The 27,808-nt window shown below is 37.3% G+C and overlaps 1 protein-coding gene across 2 annotated transcripts in view; it reads left to right on the top strand.

Moving 5' to 3' along the window:
• The window catches only part of RCAN1 (regulator of calcineurin 1), a 43,839-nt gene extending 16,600 nt beyond the window's left edge, over positions 1-27,239 (top strand). Inside the window, exons 1-4 of one of the 2 annotated variants that reach the window (XM_062598770.1) lie at positions 18,062-18,319; positions 20,484-20,657; positions 21,689-21,848; positions 24,555-27,239. In XM_062598770.1, coding sequence (XP_062454754.1) covers positions 18,233-18,319; positions 20,484-20,657; positions 21,689-21,848; positions 24,555-24,718 — 585 coding nt within the window. In that variant the 5' untranslated portion in view covers positions 18,062-18,232 and the 3' untranslated portion in view covers positions 24,719-27,239. Of the gene's footprint in view, positions 1-18,061; positions 18,320-20,483; positions 20,658-21,688; positions 21,849-24,554 lie in introns of those variants that run through there. The other variant, XM_062598762.1, reaches the window with a different exon arrangement.
• Positions 27,240-27,808: the final 569 nt, after the last annotated feature.

Raw genomic sequence — 27,808 nt, 5'->3', positions numbered from 1 at the left:
CCAGACTGGATGTGGGGCAATTTTATTATTAGAGACAGATTTGACTGTATTTATGATATAGTATATTGTAGCCCTATCTGTATCAGACAAAAAAGGGATTCTTGTAATTGTTATGTCCTGCAGTTGCATCTAATTAAAAGCCTTTTAAAGTTTAGTTTTGTTTCATTTTTAAACTGCATTAGCGCAATTTTAAAAGAAAAAATTGCCTGCATTTTACAATGTGGATTTTTTTTTTCCTATAAGGGAAAAACAAATCTTGGACAGTTTTGTTACTGCAAATTGATCTATCTTTAACATAACTAGTGGTTTCTGAGCTTTTTATGATTGTTGACAACATAGTACCGTGTTTCTTGAGAGAATTGCTGATAATGTTCTTTTTTTTCCCTCTTCTCCCTTTTTTTCCAGCCCACTTAATCTTTTCATATCTCTGCACATTATTACTGGGAAATATGCCCTCTCCATGCTTTATGTCTGGCTCTTTTGCTGACTGTTGTTAGTACTTTGCATTGCATATTGTCTTATTTGAAGACTGTAATTACTTTGTGTTTAAAGCTGCAAAAACCCTGTTGTAACATTTAGGTTGCATAATGTAGAACTAGAAATGCTTGTAAGTTCCTTTTTGCTCAGTTCAGAAGGTTTGAAATGTCAGGTAAAACTTTTGATTGCCTCTAGGAGCAAATAAGATATAGCTGTCCTTACAGGCTGTCAAAATTAGGTGACTTTGAGAAGAAGTGACCAGTCTCTGGTGCTTAGAAGTAGAGTGTTTATGAAACTCTTAACTCCTTAAAGAATAGGTATTAATCTTGCACAAACTGCTCTATAATGAACACCTGAGCTCATTAGTGTTTTTTTTCTTCATAGTCAAATTTTGTGAAATAGAACATTTGATTGCTAAGCTTTTCACTGTAGTAGCTCAATCAAAACATAATTCATCTGGAAAAAATGGTAAGTCTGTTGACATCGGAAAGATGTCTTCTCCTGTATTTGCTTAAAGGCTAAGTTAACAATGGTAATCTTTCCTTTGACTAGGACTTTATTGTTGCAGTAACTTAATGAAGTTCTTCAGAAATACCTTGGAGAGTGGCATGAATAGCAAGCAGACTAAAAATAACTTAGGGCAGTGCCCTGAAGGGAGCTGTCTGCCTTACTTCCTTGGCCTGAGGAAAGGCATCAGGGCTGTATTTTCTATAAAAGGGTTTGGGGGGCTATGAAAGCAAATAAAAATGAAATTTCAAAGTAATGTGGAAACCTAGGAAATTACATCCATGTTTAGTATCCTATTGAAATTTCATTTTTCTTTAAACTTCACCGGGAAATAGGAATGATTTTATAACACTGAAAACCTATTTTTATAGCACTCTTATTATCTGTGTGATAACCCGTGTTTCTAAAATTAATAAAAGAGAATAGAGAGGAGAACTTAACCACTCCAAATGATTTGAGGTGGAGATCTAATGGAAGCAAAATAAAATTTTCAAGTCATGTTCAGGCTGTGAGAAATGCCACAGTACTATGGAAGACTGTCTGGGAAGGGAGGATTTGGGTAATGAGTTGACTTTTTAAGTGAAAAGAAAGTTCTGATCTGAGAAATTAGCTTGTTAGCCTTTGAGCTGTGCAGACACCCCAAGCCAGATATAAACAATGTGCAACGGTGTTGCTTGTAGTTTCCCTACTACCCAGCGGTTATCTGCATAGTAAATATGATTAAGTTCCCTTAAATTTCATAGTGGGAGGAAGTGAGGGTCCTGGGAACTACTTTGAAGACTCATTTGTTTAACTAGTATCCTCCCAACTGAGGCTTGGTCAGAGAGAGGGGAACCAGAACTTTGATCACATATTGAAGTCAGCCCTAGTGGTGTGTGCTGTGTTGAACTGACACCATAAGGATTTTAGAAACCAGTCCGACAAGTAGATTCAAAGAACAGATTTATTTTACATTCCTTCTATGGAAACAAACTCTTTGTAATGTTGTGACTTCCAAAAATGGGACAACATTTTAATAGAAGATATAAGTACTCAGAGAGGCTCTAAGTTTTCTTACTTAAAGAAAAAAGGAAAAAGTTTACTAGGGCATCTGAGAATGGAGTGTTAGTAAATGGATTTATACAGGAAATGGAGAGAAAATATGTATCTTTATTTCCTTTTTAATGTATTTTTGGGAAACCAATCTTGAAAATCAAGATTCAAATTCTTTTTGGAAAAGGTTATGTTTTGTTTTGTTTTTAAATTCTTCTTTTCCAATACCTTCCTCTTTCCCAGTTTCTCCAGACTTCCATCTTGGACAATTTGGCAGAGATAGTTTCTTCAACAATATTCCTCTTAAGGGACCACATATGTTTCTTGCCATGTGGAACATCGTTTTCATCTAAATCCAGGCCAATGCTTGTAACTGCCATACTTCTATAAAGCAGCAAGAAAAATTAATTGGGAATCTCCTGTTTATATGAGTACATGGGTAGACTAGGGATTCAAACATATAGACTTGTCTGATAGTTCCCCCCCCCCGGCCCCCAAACACACACTAGTACAAAATACTGTGCTAGTATTTTGCACAACAGCCTTTGCTGGGTTAATGGAGAGGGGCTTATGTCTGCTGACAGCTCTGCTCTTCGAAGCTTCTTTTGCAGAGACTGTACTTTCATGGGAACTTAACAGCCTCTGGTTTTTGAGATGCTATATAGGCAAACTGACAGAACCTGTCTACATAGCCTTACTAACTTAGCAAACAGGTAAATTCCTGTTTAATGTTAGTTTCAGCGTTTCATGTTTTTCTGTCATTTAAGCATTAACATCTAAACAGTGCCAAATCCATGTGAAGGGGAGCTTACAGATAAAGACTTGATCCTGCTTTCATTTAGAAAAGTGGCAATTTTATAGCATTGACTTTAAATTGGAGTAGAATTGAGTCATGAAGTAAACTGTGACATCAGGACCAAGATGGAGAAGAGAGTTAAAAACAGGCCTTTAGAAGATGGACTAGATCTAGTTACATGTCTTGGTAGAAAAATGTGTAAGCACAGTGTAACTTGTTTTTTCTAAGCAAGTGTGTGCATGTCTGCCGTGGTAATTATTCTGGGTATGGGAATGCTTGAGTTAACTAAAGCATATCTGATAGAATAAGCTCATTTAAGTGAGCTTTTGCTTTCAGAGAGTTTTGAAGATTCACAATCAGAAACTAGACAGTGGATGTATACTATTTTACATACTGTACAGACTTTGTGAAATGTTTTCCAGGAAAATAGAGTACAGCTGTGAATCACTTGTGGAAAACCCAGTGGAATGAATTAGTCAAATGTTTTAGTGACCAGCCTTTGCCTTCTGGTATCAGGAAATAGTGCGACTTTCCATGATTTTATACAGATCACATGGCATAAATGAGAAAAGCTATAGTTAGAGTAGCAAGCAATTACAGTTGCCATTTCTTGACTTTCTCATAGCTCTCTAAAAATGCTTATTTTGGAATAAATGTAAAATTTAATTTCAGACAAAAGATGTGTTTTCTTTCTCTTGGAAAACCTCACATTTTTAAGATGTTCAGAGAATTTCTCCACTTTCTCCCTAATCTTTCCACTTCTGCCTGTGTTTTCCTCTTGGCCTAATTCAAAATAGTTGTTCATTTTCCCCATTTCTTCCCAAAGTATTACTTGCCTTCTCTCCTTTGACTGCCAGAGTTCTTATTTCAGAGTGACAACTAAGCAAAGTCAAAGACTGTACAGTTGAAACAACTCTTAAGTGTAGAAAGGAAGATTTCTGCATCAGTATTGCATAAGCTGTATGTAAGATAATATACATACATGGCAATATTGATTTCTGTTTTTATTGTCACTCTGAGAACTGACTAAACACAGCATTGTTATATTCACTAAATTAATTAAATATTTCTTTACTGGTCAATAATGTCTGTTTCTTTTGATGTTACCAGCATAATCAACAACTAAGTACTACAGTCCAGCATCTTTGTTTCACCTATGCAAATGCACTGAAGTGAGTAGATTGTCATGTTTCTCACACTGGCAGGCAAATATGATCTGAACAGTATTGCTGATCTGGTATTGGAATACAGAAGTGGTATGCCAGAACAAGTGTGTGGGATAAGGGAGTGCAACTTGCAAACCTCCTTGGACCAAATCCTGCAGTAGTCCTTGTGGCTTTACCTGTTGATCCAAAAACCTAGGGAGGATATTGATGTTTGGAAGGGGGTTGATGGGACTCCATGACGTCTTTGCATAGATGGAAGGCTCTGAGAATGACTGACAAATCTCACTTTCTGATACTTCCTCTGTGTTGACAGTAAACTGATTTTTTGCCAAAGGTGATTGCACCTCAGTTCTCTAGGAAGCAGCATAGGAAGGTTTTTTGTGAGCTACAGCTTGTGCATGGATGTACTTTGAGATATTATTGATTAGACCAGTTTGATCTAGGGAAGTAAATTAAATGACTTGTTACTTGATAAATAAAAGCTGCCTCATTTACTTTTCCTATTCAGTTGTACTAAAATGTGTCTTGCTTAACTTACTGCACTATCTCTCAAAGATGGCAGTGTAGAGGAATGAGGCTTAGGCAGTCTTAACTCTGAGTTCCTTTGGAAAGGAGAGAAATGCATCATTTTTAGCTAAACACATTCTAAGAAATTTATGACAACAAAAGCCTACAAAAATAGTTAATTTCAGGTAGTACAAGATACCACTGAATTGAACACTAACTTAAAATAACTGAGAATGAAGTCCTTTCTTCTCTCTCTCTCTCCATATGCTGAACCATGCTTGAACCTCTCACTGCGCTCACCATGAATTTGGATTCTTTCACCTCCTCTGTTTTTTGTACACTTTAACCATGTGTAACCAGATAGCTGTTTTGATGCTTTGTCACTTTCTCTCAGGCAAACCCAAAAGCATGCGTATTGTGCCAAGTACACTTTTCAGATTCACATTGTTTATTTGGTATGAGTTTCTCTCTCTGTGTGTGTATAAGGCAGTTACATGGTCTTTTGAAGTTATCTTTTTACATGATAAAAATCAGCAACATCCTTAGCCCCTGACTCATTCTTAACTCTTATTTTGCGTTCGGTAAAATCCTGGAAAATCAAGACAAACCTCTTTTTCATAAATCGCTTAAGTTATTGATTTATTTATTTTACGGTAGTGTGTGGATTAAATAACTCCCTAAAACTTACAAATTGCTTGGTACAGTAAGCATGTTTCACAGGTTGTGGAACGAATACCTGGCTTACTCTGCATTTGTGTCATTTGCCACCTGTTTCTCCAAGGTGGCAATTTGCCCATCTTTGTATCACGTGGCATATGCCGATACTTGCTGTAGCTTGTCTGTAGGTTCACATAAGCTGACTGACTGGCTTCTACCAAGCAGAATAGCTGACAAATGATTTTTGCTTGCCTCTGGCCTTCCTACTCTGATATTTTCACACAACTTTTTGTCACAAACTTTGTCCTTTAAGCTTTGTTGTATTTGATTGAAACTTTTTAAGAAGCTCAAGACAATCCATTTTTTTGCCTGATTTCTGAGAACTTTGAGAAAACTCCCACTACCACTTTAAGGGACGTTTTTCTTCTGTGGATTTGTCTTTACATGAAGGAACTCTTTCAAAGTACAGAACAATACAGTGCCTTTTTTCCTAGATAATTCTTTAAAGGATTAAGTGGTGTCCTGAGGAGATTATCTCTAAAAGGAGTCGGAACATAAGGTTATAGGCTGTTAGTAATCCTCCCTTCAAGTGAATAGAGACTGCTCCTCAGAAATTTGCAGCCTTTTAAGACACAATTTGCTAATGACTGTTTTCTGCTTTCCAGGTGACAGAGAGCTTTGTGGGCTTTCTTATGTCCTTCCTAAGGACACAGCAGCCATAGATGTTCTTTGCTGTGTTTCACAGAGAGACACCAGCTGCCTTAGCCTGGATGGTTCCTAGCTCCCATCCCCAGGACAGCTCTGAGGTCTAGAGGAGTAGGATGCAATTCTGGTGCTGATCAGGCTTTCAGGTGCCATGAAATGATTTGGTGACAACTGATAATTAAGGTTACTCAGTTTATGTTAATATTTTCTAAAATGCCTCTTACTGAACAAAGCACAGAGGTTTCTTGGAAATTTCTCTACAGAAGGTTCTGTTATCCTCTTAACAGGTTTATTGATGATTAATTTAAGACACTGGTGTTGCATGGGTGTTACAGCATTTGAATAGCTTCTGTTTGTATAATCTGTCCATATGGACTGACAGAATGCTATGCAAATCTCATTTGCTTGTTCTGTTTTTTTGTCTTTTATTCATTAAAAATATTTTTCTATACCAAACAAATGTAATTTAACATAAATTGTTTATCTCTTCTAAAGTACTCCCCACATTTGAAGATCGTAAGATTCTTTTTTCCTTAAGTCTGCTGTTCTAGTCAGTTGTTGCAATTTTGCAAACTTCTAGGTGCTGGCTTTTAGCACTTAGAAGAATGATTTCTAAGTGGAATGATGTTTTTAATATGATTAGAAAAGCGATTGTCAGTAAATATACTTCATGAAAAATACTTACTTCATTCTGAGATACTTGAATGAGTGCAAAATTGCAGATACATTTACTTCGGATCACTTGAGTGAATTCTTTGCCAGGATAGAAACACTGTTGAAAAAAGGATTTAAATATTGGGATATTGGACTATATTTGCTATACAGAAAGAGTTTACTAAATGTGTCTAGCCAATTACTCAGATATTCTGTAGTGGAATTTCCAAATTACTGGTTTAATATTACCAATCACTGAACAGGAATTTAGTGTTTAATGCTTGGAAATGGAAGTGTAAGTCATGGATTTTTCCAAGGAAGGAATAAGCACACCGTAGGTATTTATTTTTTTGATGGTTGGCTGGAAAACTGTCATGCATTCAATCTGTAAATAGCCCTTCTGTGACAGAGCACAACTCTTTATATTCTGTTTGAATACTTGTAGCCCACATAATACAAGTGTAACAACAATTCATGTATTTTAAGCTTCTATAAAAAAAAGTAAGAGTCTATTCAGGATAAACAGCTACTTGCCTTCTTGGCAATGCTTTTGGAATCTGTGCTTAAAAAATTGTCAGTGACTTACTGATTTTTTTTTTTCCTTCCCCTCTGTCTTCTCAGTGGAGTAATCGTGGAGAGGATAGCTTCTGTGTGCTGACAAGTGGCTAAGTTTAGCACTTGGCTTCATAGAAACTTCACTAACATCCATAGGTGTTGGTCAAAATCTTGGATCCCTTGACATTATGAATTTCTGCTGAAAGGACGTACAACTTCAGAGCATAATCTATAGTTTCAGACTCTTCAAATAAATGTTCTAAATTCCATTAAGGACTGATTTGAGTAGAGTTACTTCTGTTTTTGAAAGAATAGCAATTGGTGCAGGCAATCTTTTTTGGTATCTTTTTCTTCTTCCTTATGAAAAGCTCTTGAATTAAGATCAAGAAAAGCAGGTAACTGGCATTCACTGGAGCCAGGTTGTGTTGCAATTCACATGTCTTCAATAGGTGAAATTTTTAAATGGAGAAAAAATAGAGTTGGAACTTTTAAGAATTATTGATTAGGCAGTAAACAAAATTGTCTTACAGTTTGTGGATATTTCTTGAAGAAATACTGTTTGACTTTTTGAAAAGATTTTCTATTTTTTTCTTTTATTCAAAGGAAAACATTCCAAAGTTTATGTGAAGTAATCAGACTGCAGGTAACTCAGTATACTCCTTTAGTAAATGTCTTTTAAGAGTAATAATAGCTCTTGAAGTTTTCAAATCATCTGTATTCCATCTGTGAGGGGGAATAATCTACATAATGATACCTGTGTATTATCTTTGGATGTAAGACTATATTCAAATTCTCAAAAGTCCACCAGAGCAATGCTGAGAAACAGCTTTGGGGAGGAGGGACTTCCAAGACCACTGGTTTGAGTTCAAGTAGCACCTTGACATTATGTTGGGAGGTAAGGGAGTAAATAAAATACTGCTTGCAAAAATAGCCCAGGCTGCCTTTTTCACTTTGATTAGCCTTGGAGGGCATGCATCTGTTCTAGGGAAGCTCCAGCTTGCAGAATTTCTAGATCTTCAAATAAGAAAATACAAGTGGAACTGATGAGAGAATCTATTGTATCCATCTTTAGTTATTGCTGTTTTGTCTAACTAGGCACGGTGAAATGGTTTTGTTTTGCCATGTATGATCATGAAAGATTCATTTCAGCTTAAAAGCTCCGATTCTGCTTGAGTGAAATAATACAGAATCATAGAATCAGTAAGGTTGGAAGGGACCTCTGGAGATCATCTAGTCCTACCTCCCCACTCAGCAGGGTCACCTAGAGCATGTTAGACAGGGTTGCATCCAGGCGGGCCTTGAAGATCTCCAGAGAAGGAGACTCAACAACCTCTCTGGGCAGCCTGTTCCAGTGCACCATCACTCTCACAGGGAAGAAATTCCCCTTCACGGTCAGGCGGAACATTCTGTGCTGTAATTTCTGTCCATTGCCTCTTGTCCTGTCACATGCGACAACAGAAAAGAGTTTGTCCCCATCCCCCTGATACTCTCCCTTCAGGTACTTAGACTCATTGATAAGATCCCAGGTACTTAGACTCATTGATAAGATCCCCCCTCAGCCTTCTCTTCCCCAGGCTGAAGAGGCCCAGCTCTTGCAGCCGTTCCTCATAGGGCAGGTGCTCCAGCCCTCTGATCATCCTCATAGCCTTATGCTGGACTCTCCAGTAGCTCCATGTCCCTCTTGGACTGAAGAGCCCAGAACTGGACACGGTACTGGAGATGAGGCCTCCCCAGGGCTGAGTGGAGGGGCAGGATCACCTCCCTCGACCTGTTGGGAACACTCTTCCTAACACACCCCAGGAGACCATTGGCCTTCTTGGCCACAGGGGCACATTGCTGGCTCGTGGTCAACTTGTCATCCACCAGCGCTCCCAGGTCCTTCTCTGACTGGGTTTTGTTTTCTACAATTAAATTTCCACCATTTTCATTTAAGATATTATAGACTAAGTTGTATTGCAGTACATTCTGAAATGGAGGAATAGGGATAGTGGTGCAGGTCATACCAAAACAAAGGTTGGTAACATGATCCTAGGAGCCTCCGAAGTCATCGGTAGAAATGACTATTGGCTTCTGGGTTTCCTCGCAGTAAAGAGCTTTGGAACACTTTGTCTAACCATCCAAGAGGTTCATAACAAAAGTAGAGGTGGGTCCCAGAAACCACTAAAATACTATCTGACTGTGTCAGAATGGTTATAAAAACTCTATTCAAGCTTTGTTGCTCAAAGAAGAAAGTAGTTATGTTTCCTGGTTGGTATATTTGAAGCTTTGATATGCAGTCATTCATGTTTTATGATGGTAACTCTTGTTCTAAGCTTTGACTACGGAATCAAGGTAGGCTGACACAGATTGATTACTTCTGATTGTTCTCCTCAGTCTTGACCTTTTATGATACATTCTAGATAACTAAGTATGTATAATGAAAAGCACATGAGATAAAATCAAACAATCGGGATATTCTTTCCAAAGAAGCTTCAGTTGGTATGGTAGAATACTGAACCAGAAATGCCACTTACTTTTTTATCCTGCTGTGATGGTGTGTGCTTCAGAAAGCCACAGAACTGAATAAATATTTTGTTTGTCAACCAATATTTGAAAGACAAACGTGCTGGGATGAAGCTTTTGCTGTGACCAAAATATTATACAAAAAAATCAAACATAAGTTTAAAAGATGTAGCCTTTGATTATTTGAATCTGGGTTATAACCCCACCCACTCATCTCAGAATTCAGTTTTTAAAAGCCGTTGTTTTGTAAAATATATCACATCTTCATCTGTATATTTGAAAGAGTTCATTTCAAAACAGAACGCAATTTAATTATTTTTTTAAATCATAAATTAAATTTAGATTGTGTTCTGTTGACGTTTTTCATTTATGTTGTTCATCCATCTTTTACCTTCAGATTGGAAGGCAGGAGTTTTATAGGTGTGTATTGCTTACCAGAACATCTGAATGTTGTGGAGCTTTCATCGCCCTGTCTTCATTTTTATAGGGTTTGAATAAAACACTCTGCGTTGTGGGATTCGGTTGTGATGCACTGCTGGGTCCCTTACTGGTATCCTTTCCCTCTTACCATGAGAGAGATTTGGAGACCTTAGTTCTTGTCTCTTTCTTTCAGTCTGCATCCTTTCATTCTTGTTGTGTTGTAAGCTGTCATCACTCAGTCACCTTTGTTTAAGAACTTCTGTTCTTTATCATTTCTGATTCTAATTGTAGAGGATACTTCTAGTTATCTCACAGTCAAATTTAAATGTATTTAAAGTATAAATATGTTTAAATATATACCCAGCACTGAAGGCCCATTTCTTTGAAATATGGTCCCTGTCCAGTCTTAAGACATGGTATCTTTTAGATCAGCATGCACGTCCAGCACACGGATTTTCTTAGTGCCCTTTAGCTCACCCGCTTGTCGGGGTGATGTGCAGAGGCAGTGCCAGTGCTGCGCTCCAGCTGTGCTAAGTGTCAGAGTACGAATGACATGCTTAAAGAATGCATGAATCCAACTCTAAGCATGTGCCCTCTCCCCTGACCTCCCCCTCTGCTGAATCTAATTTATAAATAACTTTACAGCTGTTCCCTCTCTACAAAACAAAGCACTCTTCATCTTCAGAGGGTGCCCCCTCACTTGAGAAATAATTAACTGAAGGGCCATTTTTGTTTTAAGAGCTGATGTGTATAGCATGTACCTTCTTTCTTAAATTGTTCCATCTTGTAAATACACTTATCAGATAATCACAATCTAGATTTTTTTCCCCACACTAATACTCAAATAATCTTGAAAAAGCCAGGTTGCTGATGATTTTTCCCGGTTATTGTGTAGGAAGAATACCTAATACTTCCTTTATTTCATAGTGACCCAGTGCTTAGAAGAGAGAAAACTTTATATTTTGCAGGTGGGGAGATATTTTTATAAATAACTTCCTTCAATTCTGCTACAAAGAGTTTACAGATGCTTTTTATTTATTATGCAGAAAAATAGCCTCGTAAGGCATTTTGATTTAAAAGCCCTTGTTCCTTTTTAGTTGATGATATAAATAAAGAACTTCTAGATATTTTAAGTTTTTCTAAAAAATCTCCACTCCTGAAGAAAGGATTTATGTAGATATCCATATTTATGTGAACCTTCAACAAGCTTAAGTAAAAAGGAAAGAGGGTTGTTTAAGGATTTCCTGCCCTTCCCTTTCCATAGTTAGCATTTTCTAGTGTGGCATGTGCCCCATTTCCATGATGAGTTTGAGACTGTATTATTGTCTCCATCACCTTTTCTTTCCATTTTCCCTCTAAACTTAAATAGATAGAAATCAACAATGCAACTGTTTCTAGGCATGGGAATGATCTTAGTTACATTTTTCCTGATGAAAGATTGGTGAAGGAAGGACCTTGTGGTCTTTTGGCTTTTGTTCTCTGTGTGCTGCTTGTTGTTTTTTCCTCCCTTCAGCCCTCTCATTCCCTGAAATTATAATGGATCAAACTATAGTATTACTGGATAGTCGTCTTCAGGTATTTTCATCCACTTCCAACAAGCAGCTTATCTTCATAAATGTTGTTCTGATTTATTGGAAACCAAACTGTATCACTTTAAGGGATTCTTTGGGGTGGGGAAAGAGAAACCTCACAAGAACTTTCTCCTTCCCCCTTTTCAGCACCCCTTCACCCCCCACACACACCTCCGACCCCCAGTTATTCTGGGGGGACTTGATGCTTCATAATATGCTATTTCTGCTGTACATATATTCCCTGTACATAATGTAAGTAAAATAAGAAGTGAAGTTAGTGAATTTAAACAGGAAATGTAAGAGAAAAACAGGCCTTGGATTGTTGGTGAGTTTTTTTTTTTTTTTTTTTTTTTTTTTTTGGGGGGGGGGTGCTGGGGGGGTTTGCTTTGTAAAAACTTGTTTTGGTTGGAATTTATCTGTTATAAAACTTTATATAAAGGTGTGTCAGAGCTTTGAGGTTTAAGCATGTGTACCAGCTTAGTAACCATACAGAATCTTCATAGCTGTTCTGTTTGCTTTGACATATTTTGCTTAAAACTTTAGAAAATTTATCAACACTATTCTTCTGCTATGTTTTGTGACTGGAAGAGAAAAAGGGTTAATGTGGAACAGTCAAAAGCCTAGAACATAGGTGATACTGCACCCGAGCTATGTGGCCTTGACTTTTTGTGTGCTTAATCTATCCCTGTCCATCTCCAATAAATAGCATACTTTTGAATGCTGATGCAGTTAGTGATAACTATGCTGAACTAGTGCTCTGATAAATGCTTCTATGACAAGAATTCTAGATTCATTTCTGAAAAGTTGCTTTTAATACTGTCTAATGGTTTATAATTTTATAGCGATCAAAGACTTTTTTTTTTCCTCAAAAGGCACTCATATATAGTGCTTGATATAACTTGGTGTAGTACACTTAAATAACTTTCTTGTATATCTGACTATTATATCGAATTAGATGCTTATATTTTGTTAAGATTGAACAGTTCTTTTCCTTCCCCAACCAAGGCTGGAAATTCAGTGGCTGTAATACTTACGTGCAGCTGAAATAGTGAATGGTCATGTGTTTTTTGTTCCCTATTACAAACAAAGTTAATGAAAGGAGTTGATGATGACGACAGTCCTAACTCCATTTTAACTCCCCTTTTCCATTTTGTAATTGTGTGGGTGTTACCTTGCTCAATATACTGCACGTTGCTCTGCATAATTTGGAAAACCAGTTTGTCTACTTGTATTGAGGTTTTGTATGATTCCTATAAATAGTTGCAAATGTCCTTTGTACAGTTTACTCCCTAACTCTAAAGACTCTTCTTTCATTATTTTTAAAGGTTTTTGCTGCTGAACATTTCTCTGCTGATGTGTAAGCGTATATGCTTTTCTTGTAATTTCTCTCTGACAGTCTTACAAATGACTAGAACATAAGTTCGTATGTATGCAGCTTTTTGAAAAATTTAAGGCCTTTCATAACCACTAAACCAAGGAAACCATCCATTACCCCTTTCAATTGTGTAATGATTCTGGCCCCTTCTCCTCCCTTACACTTACATTACACTTGCATTTCTGATACAGGTTTGCCTGGCACGGGAGATACTTGTATAGATATGTTAAGGACTGTATCGTTGCATGACTGCATCAGCATGTGCAGCTATTTCAGTATTCTGGATTAGAGATCAAGGTTGTCAGGGTCTCCCAGTGTTCAGTCTAATGTGAAGATTTTTTGGAGAAGAAAAATATATTGAAGCAGGATTGGTCTGCCAATTGTTTTTACTTCACAACTCATAGTTGAGAAAAATACTTGCAGTCAGTTTTCTCTCTTTATTTGTTTTAGAGGAGTAAAATGTGGTTAAGAACTCCATACAGACATTTTAAGGCAAGTGATTTTTACCCGTACAGACATTTTAAGGCAAGTGATTTTTGCATGAGCCAGCTGACAAAGATGTGACCTCTTTTGCTCATTAAGTAAACAACAAGGAAAAAACCCAACTTCAACAAAAAGCAACCCACCTTTTGAATCCTAAGGGCAGAAAAGTTTTCCAAAGATGTAGACAGTTACTGTTTCCTGACTGCAGTGCCAGTTTGCACAGCACCCTTAAAGAAGTTGAGGGAAAAAATCACTGTCAAGGACAAGTGTTCATTACCCCTGCACATGTTAGATTTTCTTACTTTGTTAGTAAGTCTAAGTTCTGGGGATTTTTTACCAGACTGCGTATTAAAGCCAAGCTCTTACCTAGTATTAAATTTGAGAAAGGAACGTTCATTACCTTTTTACTTTCTCTCCCGCAGAGCTTCTGGCACGTACAGATCTATAACATTCCTGTTCTTGCATTGACATGGAGATTAGAAGGTCACTTAAATTCAGATGTGTGCAGTGCACGTAGAGTATAAGCAACTGACCCCAGACATGCATAGATAGGTCTGGAAGTTGAATTCTTAACTGTCTTCCCCTCCCTCTCCTTTCCCAACCACTAGGAATATGAAACCAGTAAGTATGATTATCCATTCTGGATTACTTCAAGATGTTTATCCGTGTCCTAGGAGTTAAGATAATTAGCACGAAGACAGAAATGGAAACTGTATGTTGATGGCAAAAGATCATCAAGCATATAGAGTGGGAGTGGAGGGACTGCGTAAAGAACACCCTTCAAGGATAACTGTAAAGGTCTGCCAATGATGACAGAAGGGAATGGACTATGTTGTTCTGATTTATGGCTTGTTAAGGTGATGGTTTTATTCATTTACAGAATTGACAGCTTGTTTCTTAACATGTTAGGTTAGTTTTCTTCCTGGGATCCTTGGCTTTGCTAACATAAATTTCCACAAGGAAATAATTTTTGTGACTTGCTTAATCTCTGCCTTTTGTTCTACTTCTATCTTGCGTGGTCTCATTTCCTCTTCTTCCCTCCCTCCTTCCCTCACCTATTTTACTGCATGTGGAGATTAAATTATAGAGCTATTTATGGCCTTTGATTTTATAGTCCCACTGTTCCACCTGCCTATTTGTGAAACCTTGTTTCTCCTCCATCTCCAAAAAGCAACCCCCAAACTGTCTCGGCTAATAGTCTTTGCCTGGAAAATGCTACCACTGGGGCATCTGCCAGAAGCTGTTGATGTTACAGAGTGGTTTAGGTCTTCAGTGAGCCTCTTGTCTGCAGTTTTTTACAGGCAAAGGTCAACTTGTAAAACTTGATCTCTAGAAGCTGTACCCCTGAATGGGAAAGGAAAACACTGAGAAAGCAGTGGAGACGTTTTGGGGATAACAGGACTGTCCATGTTGTCATTTCAAGCTATTCTTATACATTTGGCATTTGTGATTCTCATTGACCAGGATCCTGTTGCACTGGTGAGGTTTGTATTTACTCTCAGGCACCTGCATGACAGGATGCATCCTTAAGCAGGTGATCGCCTTGCCCTTACTCTGGTTTTCTGCATTATAGTTATGGGGTAAGTAGAGAGTCTAAAAGAAAAGATAGAGGCAGTAAGCTCTTTGAAGAGTGAGGAAGAAGAAAAACAATACTCCGATACTTTCAGAATTAGAGGTCCTGGAGTTCTGATAGTCTCGCAGTTCTTTCCAGATGGTTCATTAGCACGTGGCTGATAAATGTCATAGGATGTGAACACCACAGAAGAAACATTGCGACATTGTGTCAGGATTTTGTAATGTGTTTTTTAACTTTGACTGTTGGCTTCTAAAATGGATCTCGGGGTTTTTAATGTAGGGCTACTGCATTAATTAGCAATTCATTAAATGAAACAGGAGCCCTGACAGTGAACATGTTTGGGGGGAGGGGGGAGGAGAAAACTAGTCTTCCTTTTATTTAACAATTAAATGTAGTTTATTTAATCCAGTACCTGAGATGCGGTAGATTGTGTTTTTGTTACAAAGCTTAGTAGTAAGGATATTAGATTTCATTTCAAAGTGATTTTTTTCAGAGTACCAGTTCTCCTTATTTTGTGTTGGAAGTGGAGTTTCAGTCTACAATAGTTGGGTTTTTTTTTTAACTCAAGTTATTTCTTTAAGAGTGACTAGTGATATAACGTTACAAAAAAAAATGATAATTATCACAGAACAGACCAGGACTGGTTTCTTCCCTTTGTTTCTTTTTAAACTGATAGAAGAAAATAAAATCCTAGTGCATATCAGTGGAACCTTGGTACATGTTTCCTTAAATTCAGAAAGTAAAAAGAAATCTACTTTGTTAAATGTTAAACCTCACAAATGGTTTATTTGTAGATAATACAGTAATACAACAAACTATAGCCCTGTTATAGATTACAAAGTTTAAATTTAAAGGTGGCAGCAGTAAGACTTGTAAAGTCATTTTCCTTGGGCTCTAGCCTCAGGAATAGGTAACCTAGAGGATAGCAATTAGAAGTATTTTTAATGCCTTATTCTTCATGGGATTTGGATCTAAATAAGCTTTAGAGTTACAACAGGTATTAGTACCTAGAGTCTGCTCGTTCTTCTTTAAGCTCTGAAGTCCAAAATCGGGATATTGAAAACCCTTACAACAACCAGACTGCTAGGAAGCTGTGGCAGGCTCAACTATATAAAGGTCTCCAGCTAGGAAGCTCTGACAGGCTCAACTATATAAAGGTCTCCAGCAAGGTTGCTCAAGGCTTTGCTCCGACTAGCTTAAAAGCTGCCTCGCGTAGGCCCTGTGAGGCTCTACAAATGAAATATTCTTTCCACTGTCACCTGCAGAGACCCAGTCACTGACGTAGCCTCAGAGTAAGCCAAGTGACTCTGACTCAATAACAGGTAGAGGGAGGACCTTTACTTTCTTACTAGGAGCTAGAACATTCACCTAAAAGGTTGAAAACCTGTCTTCAGTTTCCATTTATGCCCAGGTGATTCATGGCCATGCTTTGCAGTTGATCATCTTGACACTGTTCTATAGAGTCATGCTTGGTGCTTCCACTTCTGAAGTTTTTAAGACACCTGACAACGTAATTTCAGGGCAAGGACAGGATTCAAGACATACTCTGCATGATTATCTATGATAGCTCGGGCAGTTTACTGCTCAGCATAATGGATGTTTATGAATCCTGTACTCAAGCAGGCCTGTTCTGGATGCAGGTAGTGAGCTTGGAAACTCAAACCTGTTCCCACTCTGTGTGTGTCTGGTCCAAATCTTGAAGCATTGATTGACAGGAAAGCCATGGCATCCCATGCCCTGGTGAGCCTAGGGAGAGGGAAGGGACTGTTCTTCCTGCTCTGTCCTGCAGGCACCTGCTCTGGCCGTATTGGAGACTTGTTCTCTGTCATTTTACCTTGGAGTTTGAGTTTAGTCTCAACGACAGCATCTATATTAGTTAACATTCTTCAGAATCATTTCTCTTTTCCTGAGATGAGCTTATTTTAAAGGATTGGCTCACAAAGAAAGCTGCTAGGAAGCAGGCCTGAGTAGTTTTTCCCATTAAGGTAACTTTACATTAATTGAGAACTTGACTGGTAAATAATGATTTTGGCCTGTGGCATTGTAAACATCTTTAACTTCGAGTGAGTATGTAGAGCCAATGGAAATCAAGAGGACTGTTCATATGGATAGTTAACTTGGTTAAATGTTTATGCAGTAAGGTTTTTAATTTATGACTTTTTTGTTTGTAAGTGTTTCATGAAAGTTGGTGATTTCTGTGATGCTGTAGCCTCATCTTGTAGTAAAATGAGCTAAAGGCATATGTAGTTTTGACTTCCTTACACATTTTGATCTAAAGCTGCATAGGACAGTTTCAAAAAGCTTGTAAAAGCTTCAGCATAATCTTAACAAATTACTTTAAACTGGTAATGATTTTTTTGATTGTTTAAAAAAATTCTGTAGGTTGTCATGCTTTAGGGGAAATGTTCTTAAACCATGATACAAATCCATAAATCAAAAAAAAAAAAGCTGTAAATTCAGACTCTTACTCCTCATTACTGCACCTTGCCAGCAGATTACTGCAGAAGCCCCTACCAAAAAAAAAAAAAAAAAAGTCAATTTACACAGCTCCAGCTGAGCTTCTAATAAATTGAGAATGGGAAGTAATCCATAAAGTTGAATTGAAGAAAACTTGAAAATGAATTCTCCATGTAAAGGAAAACATGCTTTCCACAATCAGTTCCTCCTGATCTCTAAACTTTAATGCTTTTTTATTTTTCCAAAATGTTAACAAAAGCTGTTGACCTGAGGGATTTGTTTTCCGTTCCAAAGCCTTGAAATTTTCCTTCTGGCTAATTGCAGCTTATTACTGGAGACTTTGGTCCTTTAGCAAGTAACATTTTCCATCTTAAGATGGGTTGTCCCATTCCAGTGAAGAGCATGTTGTCTGAGCGCTGAATGGAATTACTACCAGTGGAAACTATGCTGTGAGAGGGCTTGATAAAGCAGCTGCCGTGCAAACCTCAGCTGTTTTTTCCATCCTCCCCAGCGCGGGTAATTAGCATAGGGAAGCTGACTAACGTGCTGACGTCACCTCTTTCCAGCCGGAGCTCACAGTTTGTTCCTGCCCGCCTCCCTCCAAGCATGCAGGACTTCGCTCAGGAATTCGCTGTCACACACAGGATGCTCTGAAACTCCTTTTTTTTTCCCTCTCCCTTCCCAGAGGGGCTGGACTTGTTTCCTATATAAACACCGTGTGCAGCACCGACGGCTTCCTTAAAAGTCATTGGTTTTTGCCGAAGTGCAAGTGTTCCTTTCGAGAGTCGCAGCATGCATTTTAGAAATTTTAACTACAGTTTTAGTTCTCTGATTGCCTGTGTGGCTGATTGTGATGTCTTCAATCAAGCAGAAACAAGGGTATGCTTTTTTTGTGTGTGTATTTTTTTAAGTGAGTTACTGTACGTAGGTGCTGTTCTGAAACTGTTTAAAATACAGTATAGCTTACTAGCTTTTTGACCTATAAGAAGGTTTCAGTTTGATGTAAGGGTCTTGGGTCTTACAAGTCTGCAATGGCATGCTCTGTTGTGAATGAATCATACTCTGGAAACTGTAAGATCTTGAGCTACGTGTATTTGAACAAGATCAGAAATTCACCTCTAAACGTTCTTTATTGCCTGTGTAGTGTATTCTTCACTTTCATATGTGTTTTCAGTGATGGTTAGATTCTGATTTTGGTAGTAAGATCCATGTAACTTACAATATACTCTACTCTTTTTCAGGCTTGGGGGTGATGGGGAAGCTGGCACTGTAATTGTTAATAGTGTAGTGCTGAAACATTAATAATTTTTCTCTGATTTGTACCTAACTGATTAGAATTCCTATAATGTAAGCAATCCAGTACTGATACAGTGAATTGTTGACTACTAACAAAGTAACATATAATTTTGTTTAATGTCATATTGCTAACATGTGACCTATATAATTCATATACTCGTCAAAAAACTACGCATATTGCATGAATCTTGCAGATAATCTCTGAATTTAAAGTAGACCATGAGCTTTGAAATACAATTCAGCTTGTTTTCTTTCAGCTAACATGTGACTTGGAAATTCAGGCTTAGTTTTCGTGGTTGCATTCAGCTCACTTTCTTTGCAGGAAGCTAAAAAACAAGGACTTTTTGTGCTGAGGATTCTGTTCTTGTCTCGGTTCTCATTTTGAAGAAGCTTAAGTGAGGCTTAAGAAGCAGGACAACTAGGGTGTTTTTTGGGGTGGTTTTTTGTTTTGTTTTGAAATATAATGGTTTTGTACATAGCTTCAGAAAGGAAAGTGCAGTTTTGAAGTAAATACTGCATTCTTATCTTTTGTTGCTTTTTCCACTAATCCAAAATGTAATTGTGTACAAAAAAGAACAGAGCAGTCTTTTATATTTCTGTGTTTAACTTAATAAGCTTTTATAAAGAGAAAACACCCGAAATGCAAGCATGCATGCTCTATCACCATTGCTGAAATAAGGCTTGTGACTGGTTACTATGTTCTTAATGCGAGTGTGAAGCACTTTACAAGAGCATTCCAGCTTCAGAACTTCCTGCTACTCTCTCCTCCATTTGTCTGGCATCCTGAAGTAAGAATGGAAGCATTATTTTTAAATAATGCAAAAAAAAAATCTGTTTTGCATAGATGCCTTAGGAGCACTCTAAGTGCACAAATACTAAATGCTGAACAAGGCCCTAACTAATGGTAAATATGCTGTAGTCCATATGACAGTTAAATAACTCATCCACAGATCTATAAAGGTGTGAGGTTTGGGTCCAATTCCTACTCTTACTTCAGAATCAAAATAGAAAGTGTGTCAAAGGCCCTTCAGGATCTGTATGATTGGTGCTTCAGATTTTTCAGAAAAGATAGTGAGAGCATTTTTAGAAATTGGTTCCAGAAATAGAAGAGACTGTTAAATTAGAGTTCAGTAATAGTATATTTTTAGGTTCATTTTCCTAAATGAAAGCAGCAGATATTAGAAAAGGCAATGATTGTGAACTTTATTATGGGGGCTGATTTACTGAAGAAAATTACATTTAGCTTGCAAATACATTTTTCTGTATTAAAACAGCTAAGTGTTGATTACCTTGAAAATTGCATTAAAAAAATGCCAACCATCCCATTGTTTAAGGTCTTTGGATAATGATTTTATAAATAAAACAAGTATTCCTCTTCAGTATCTTGTCCATACTGCTATTTCTTTTGTGCCATTTTATTTAATTTAATATTTTATTTCATAGAATCATAGAATCAGTAAGGTTGGAAGGGACCTCTGAAGATCATTTAGTCCAACCTCCCTGCTCAGCAGGATCACCTAGAGCATGTTAGACAGGGTACATCCATTTAATAAGAAGATAAAAAGATGCTGTACAGGAAACAGTGATACATTAGAAAACAAGAAAACAAAACTGAGCCGTTACCTATAAACCAATAATAAAAAATGTTAGTATGCCACTAGTAATAACTGCAATTTACTTCTGTATTTCTTCAGAGAAAATATGGAATGTTGCATATTCACTTTCTTGTTTGGTCTTTACTTTTCAGGCCAAATTTGAATCGCTGTTTAGAGCGTATGACAGAGATACCACCTTTCAGTATTTTAAGAGCTTCAAAAGAGTACGAATAAATTTCAGTAACCCTTTATCTGCAGCAGATGCTAGAATCCAGTTGCACAAGACAGAGTTCCTTGGGAAGGAAATTAAACTGTATTTTGCTCAGGTGGGTCTTTGAGTGATCTTTGAGTGATTTTTTTTTTTTTTTTTTTTTTTTTAATGTGCTAAAGCTTAATGCTCTTAGTGGTAAGCTTCCAGATGTCTTCAGTCATGCTAATGAATACTGTGAATTTTTCAGTTTGATTAGAGAATGACAAGTTGTTCCAAAGCTAAAAGTGTTGAGACTGTAATGTATTTTGCATTTATGCCTCCCTGTTTATTGCTTAGAAATTCTTGGGGAAAGGGAGTAGATGACAGTAACCAGCACTGTCAAAGGCAGTTTGATGTGGTAGGGGGAAAGCCAAGTGTGTTTTGCCGATAATACACATGTAGACATGCACACGAGACTCAAATGGCATCTGGGGAATCCAAAGTATAGAACTGAAATGTTCAGGAGTCTGTACCCATTGATCCTACACTCACTACTGCGGATCACTTGTTTAGCGCACATTTGTGCTTGCAGTGTGCCATCATTGCAGCTCTAGAGCTTGCTACTGCCTGCCAAAGGTGTGAAACAATTTCAGGTTCTGGTAATTTGGGTGCTTTTTGGTGGCTGCTTTGTATTTTCCTCCATAAATTTAGTGGGAAAATTAGTCTATGTGTGTCTGTTTCAGATGTCCCTAGGGACAGTTCTGAAGGAGCCGGTTTATTTATATACCTTCTAGAATTCTCACCACTCTCACTTGTGGTAATAAGTTTCAACACCATTTGTCATCAGGCCTTAAAGCCCATATCCAACTTCCTCCTACTTCAGTATTTTGAGGACAGATATTTTCTGATGAAATTTTTGTAAAACTCCGTAATCAGAAGATGCAAATATGCACACTTCATTGCATGTTTCATCAAAGTTATGAATGTGGTGGCTTGTCTGTATTTTGTATACTGGGTCTTTCATGTAGCACTCTAGTAATAGTGTTAAATGCTGCCACCTTGAGTGCCTGTTACAGCATAACATCTATCAAAACCTTAAACCTCTTCATGAATGATGGATTCATTAATCATAATGAAATAGCTTTGTTCTTTGTGTGTTTTTTGCAGACTTTGCACATTGGAAGCTCACATTTAGCACCACCAAATCCAGACAAACAGTTTTTGATTTCACCTCCTGCTTCTCCACCTGTTGGTTGGAAGCAAGTAGAAGATGCTACTCCAGTCATAAACTATGACCTTTTATATGCTATCTCCAAGTTAGGGCCAGGTAAGAAGGATTAGAAGCACTAAAATTTTACTTGAGTGTAATGTAGCTTCTAAACTTTCTCAATTTCTGGAATTTTTCAAATGAGATGGTATTGTGAATTGTATTTATAACTTCAGAAAAAGTATCAATTGGCTTGCTATTCTGTGTTTTTTGTTTTTGTTTTTTTCACCCTGTGTCTTGCCCCAAAGCAAAACATGCATTTGGGGAACCAGACTGTAGTAATGCAACTTCCGAAAAGTAAAAAGGCAGTTGTATAGCTGCATATCTTTTACAGGGATGAGAAAGTCTTGTTTCTGATGAGGACAGTAAAGTAGTTAACAGTTACATAGCTTTGCAGCTAGAATTACCTCTTTCCTCATCTGAGACAGTAGCAGGAGTAGGAGGGAAGCTACCAGTTTCAGCCTCTGTTTTGAGGCATTAATTTTCTTCTGGAATTAAGAGGGAGAAGTTCCTGCCATTCCCAGCTTCTCCGTGTTTTGATCTGCTGCAGTTTATTCATTTATCAGAAGCTCTGAGGTGACGTTGCCCTGTTCTGATGGGAAAAATGTTTATTTACAGATTCCTTTCTTCCCATTCCCCGCAATTAAGAGTGAACCATGCTTTTGGGAAGCACTTTGTAAAACACACTTCCCCTTTATTTCTAGTGCTATCTCATAAGCCACTTGTCATTTCAGCTAACCATGCTGTAAAGGCTGCTTATACATTTATTTATTAAAAATGTATAGCATCAACAAGAGGAGAAGCAGTTCTAGCTGGTATCTATTTTTTAAACCAAATATACTTTCAGAAATAGATGTAATTCTGCTAAAATGTACTAACTCATATTTTAAACATGATTCTGATTTTCAGAAACTAATATGATCACATCCCTTGATGTTGTTTTATACCTCAGTTAAAACCTTCATAATGAGAGTTGGTGCAAATTTTATTTCCCAAAATCTACAGCTGATTTAACCCAGTCTGCAGCTCTTCTATAAGGTTTAGGAAAGAGAGGAAATGACTACATGTAGTCTTATCGAAGAGGATATAAACTGTAGTCTGAATCATTTTACTAATTTTTATGTATCTATTTACCTACCAGCTTTGGAAGCAAGACTTATGTTAGTGGAGAAGAGGGCACGGGGAAAGCTTTTAGCTCTTCGTGCATTGACTTTCTGTGTAATAGGTGATGACTGATAGTATGGTAGTGATATCCATAGATTCTAGTGGAAGTGATTAGATACCCCATAGGCCCCTGGGGAATTACTGGACTTCTGTTTCAAAAACTTATTTCAGGAAAACATTGATTTAAAAACTTCCCTGAAGCACAAGGAACAAATAGACAGGGTTACAGCTTGCTGATCTTGTCAAAGTTCAGAGCTTGCCCGGTGACTGCTGCTTACCTCACTACAAGCCTTCCTCTTAAGTTTTAGCAAAGCCAACAAGATTTAAAATGAAAGCATATGTTTTAAAATAAATATTGAAAAGGTACTAAGCAGTAGAAACTGCTGGTTTCTCCCCTGCAAGTTTTCTTATCAGGATACCCTGCAGTAAGCTCACTGGTAGATATGTGATCCCTTTCCCCCATGAATTTTTTCATATGTATTGTGGACATTAAGTCCTATGAAGCTCTACTTATTGACCATTAGGTTTATTAGAATGTGAAGTAGCTCCGCTTGCAACTGGCTCCATTTACACTTAACGCAATGACTTGTGTGTTTTTTGAAGACCTAGAGGCCTTTTCCTCTGTGGAACTGCTCCTCTTGCCGGCTTCCCCAACCAGGCCTCAGAGAAACTTAGCAGAGAATACCTTGGAGCCTGGGTGCACTGGGGAGGGAGTGCAGCTCATCACAGTCATCAGCTGTCTAGGATGGCTGACATCCAGATCACCATAGTGGTCTTAATAGAGACTGTTCTCTCCCTTTATTAATGTACGAGTCTGAAGTAACAAGAGAAAAAATTAAGGGGAGCTGGTCAGAGAAGTGGTGAAAAGAAGTCCTTTACTCTTTCTTTGCCTGGTCTAGCATAAGATTAAAATAATCTAAAACCTAGTTAGAATTTAAAAACAATTCTTTATGTTATAGCAAAAACAGGTGTCAAACCAATGGTCAACCAAATTCATTTCATAACAGTGTACATGCTGGTCCCATTATATCTGAATGTTTCACATTAGTAGGCATGAAGCCTACTATCTAGTCCTGTTGTTCCACAGAATACCTGAACAGTGCAAGAGCACTTACATGCGAGGTGGGAAAAACTGCATACAGCTTTCTTAACATTGAAAGCTTTGTGGGGGGGAGGAAGATCCTATAATTTTATGTCATCATGCAAGAAAATGAAATCTGCATTGTAGAGTGAATAGCTAGTCTTTTTATGCTCAAATGCTACAGCTATTTGCTTAGTATAACAAAACCCACCAAGAAGGCTCCTGACTGCTCATATGGAACACTTGCTTAAATGCTTAGGGTAATGTATATAAACTTGCCTGTAAGAAAGCAGCTGAGCTGCTTAGCTTTGAAATTAGAAACTAAGTGGTTCCAGGTGATAGACATGACTGTTAGCAAGGCACCTGCCTATGCCCTCTAATGCGCTGTGACATCAGGCTTTTGTCATTAATATACTACTAACAATTTTATACTAAGTTTTTTTCTTTTTAATGATTTCTTTCATATTTTTCTAAAAAAATGGATAATTTTAAACCAGTTTTGTTAATATTTTAACTTCCAGGAGAAAAGTATGAGCTACATGCTGCAACTGACACTACTCCTAGTGTTGTTGTCCACGTCTGCGAGAGTGACCAAGAAAATGACATGGAAGAAGAAGCGAAGAAACCCAAACCAAAAATTATTCAGACAAGAAGGCCAGATTATACTCCAGCCCATTTAAGTTGAACTGCTCTAGTTTTTGAAGGCTTACAAGCAGACGTATGGAAGGGAAACATTTACAATGGAAATTGCTGGTCGCAAATTTGATGGTGAAAGCAGCTGTTGTAGTAGGAGAAATTCCAGTGTAAGGTTTGCTCAGAAAAAATATAGGAAGTTTCATCCTTTTTTCCTAATGCTGCCTGTTGGTTGATGTTATGAGTGTATTCCCAGATTGCTGGGAATGAAGATAAGCAGAAAAAGACATTCTGAGAAGTGACAAGATTGAAATCGATATGGGCTTATTTTTGGGGGGTACTGTTCCATTATAAAGCAACTGGGGAAAGCTTTCTTTATTCTGTCTCACATAAATCCTCAAACATATAGGCTAGTCATTTTGTGAAGTACATAGTGAAAACACAGGTGGTTTTAAAGATTAAGGTATGGGAATTGTGAAACTTTTTCTTATGATAGATTTTGTGCATGTGTATTCTTGCTCTTCTAAAACAACTTTGCATTATTTTCTAAAATTTCTCACTTCATGTTTTCGGAAATCTGGGGATTTGTTTAAAGTATTTATTATCTAAACATCCCGGAGTTATTACTAATGTGTATATACATATATATTTATATTTGTTTTTATTGGCACTCTTTTTCCAGCAGGCATACAGTTTATCTGGTACCTTACTTTGGTGCTATGTAACTTGTGCTTTTAAAATTCTAATCTTTTAAATGCTTATATAGGGTTTTGTCTGGCAAAGTTACAGAAAAAATGTGCAATAGGAAAGTTATTTGAATAAGTTGATTTTAAATTATTTAAGTTTAAATAATTTATACCTTTAATAACATTTGTTCAGTAACTTTCTCCTTTGGAAAAAAAAGTATTCTTAAATGTATAAATAAAGCTAATATTGTATATTCGTAGCAATGTACTTTTTCAATTAAAAGAGTGGCAATGGGTAGAAACATGAACTCTGCTCAGTATATGATCTGCCATGTTGCAAACAAATGTTTTAAGAGTGATTGAAAAACTGCACACAGTGCACAGAACAGCAAAGAGAGATGGAGTGCCTTTTCCTTCATTTATTCCTGATGTGAACTGTTCCACGAGCTGCACATGGTATCTTTTTATAATGGTTTTGTGTGTCCATAAATATATACTTTCCTAGCTTTGTTTCCAAAAGAAGCTAGTATTTAGAAATGGTTAATAACAGCTAGTGATGCATACCTAAGTAATGGTAGACATGGGAAAAGCTTTAGAGTTTCTTACATTACTGTTTAAAGACAGTGGCGCATGACATAGTAAGTTTAGAGGAAGAAACATTTATCTTTGGGAAAACACCACTTACACTTTTAGAAAGGGGATGTTTGAAGCTTCTCGGTGTGTTTTTAGAAATCAAGAGCCTGGTTCTCTCCTGGTTGAGTTTTTCCACGGTCGGTCTGAAAATGAGTTTTGTAGCTGAAGTTAATATATATTAAATATATATCCTGTGCCATTTGAAGCAAATGTTGACTTGGATGCCCAGGTTTGCACCTCTTGTTAAAAATGGTGTAGCAAGATGTCTTGAGAGAGCTGTTCCAAGCTGTGGTGCAGTGTTAAATGCAGCATTATTGAAAGCTAGTCAATATACCAAGCAAAATATGAACTAACTAATATCCTGCAACTGAAGAGAACAGGGATATATTTAACTTAGTAATACCTGCAGTAGTGGCCTTTTGGTTTACAGGGCATACCAAACACTGGCACTTGGTGTACTTCTTGAACCTAGCTCATGTGGCACTCTCTCTGTGTTAAGCTGTAGGCCGGCATGTCTGTAGGTGAAGAGTCAATACAATATTGCTAGACCCATGGACATAGAGGTGCATAAGCTTTTTCCTGTTAGTAGGGTGTAAACATCAGTTGGATATGTGTACTGCTTATTTAGCACACGTGTGTGTGCACACACACACACAGGGAGGGGGGAGAGAAATCTCAGAGGTTTACCACAGCTGCCTTTAAGCTGTTCCAAGATTTTCTTTCATGTTTCTCAAATTACTACCTGGCTCATAGCGTTTTACTTCATTCAATTAAAAACTGTTGGGTAATTTCTACTGTCTTTTTTCCATCTATTCACAATTACCAGTCAAAGTATTAGTTTTGCATTAGCAGCTGAGGTTGCTGCTGTTCTGCTTTCTAGCAGTCCTAAGAAAGCAGTGCTAATTTTTAATAAGACAAAACAGGATTAAACAAATACTGATGCGATTTTTTAAATACTGATGTGATTTTTTCATTTTGGTACACTGATACCTGCCTAATAAAGGCAGGCAACTAGAAACCACAGTCATGGGAGGCTACAACATGTTCACCTTCTGGTCTTAATTGTGAACAGAGATTTGTGAGACAGTAACTTCTTTTTCTGGTTGTGCATCCTGGCTTGTGCCACAAGTGTGGCTACAGTGTATTGCTTGCTTTGTGTCTTTTCTTTTTTTTATGTTCAAATGGATGCTTAGTTGGTATTTTATAAAGTTGTGTAGTATGGGACATAATTAAAATATTTTGTTGTCTTATAAATGTCATGGTGGTATTTATGCATGGAACTGAAGTTCAGATTTTGGTCTAAAACCTTCAGCTACACGTACCAAGCACTTTTGATTTGAAGAAGGTAAGATTAATGTCCCACATCACATCCTTACCAACTAAATGAAGGTAAGCAGAGAGAAAAAATTTCCAGCCCTCTGCTTAAAATACTTGCATGATAACAATTCAAGCATAAGAATCTACTACTGGATAAAATACAGTAGAAAAGACTAGTTAAAAACCTGATTCTTCTGTGCCTAAAGTTGACCTGCTTCCTAATAATGGTATCAGTACCTTTTTTAAAATAATCCCTGCACATTCCTAATATCTTTACCAATCTTCTACAACATTATTAATTCTACTTTTTGGCAGCTTTGAATATGAAAAATGTGCACATGTCAGCATTCAAATGGCTTCACTTAATAACTGTAAGTCTTTGAGTTGAAAAAAATGTCATGCAGAAATGATTTGACCATTTCACTCTGTGTAAATATGGGTAGAAATTCTTTCATGGCACAAAGGAGTTTTTAATATTAATGCTGGTCATTCTTCTCTACTTACTG

The sequence above is a fragment of the Rhea pennata genome, chromosome 1 (assembly GCF_028389875.1).
Source record: "Rhea pennata isolate bPtePen1 chromosome 1, bPtePen1.pri, whole genome shotgun sequence".
Classification (NCBI taxonomy): domain Eukaryota; kingdom Metazoa; phylum Chordata; class Aves; order Rheiformes; family Rheidae; genus Rhea; species Rhea pennata.
Note: the sequence above shows the minus strand (reverse complement) of the source record. Positions and strands in the feature narration are given on the sequence as shown.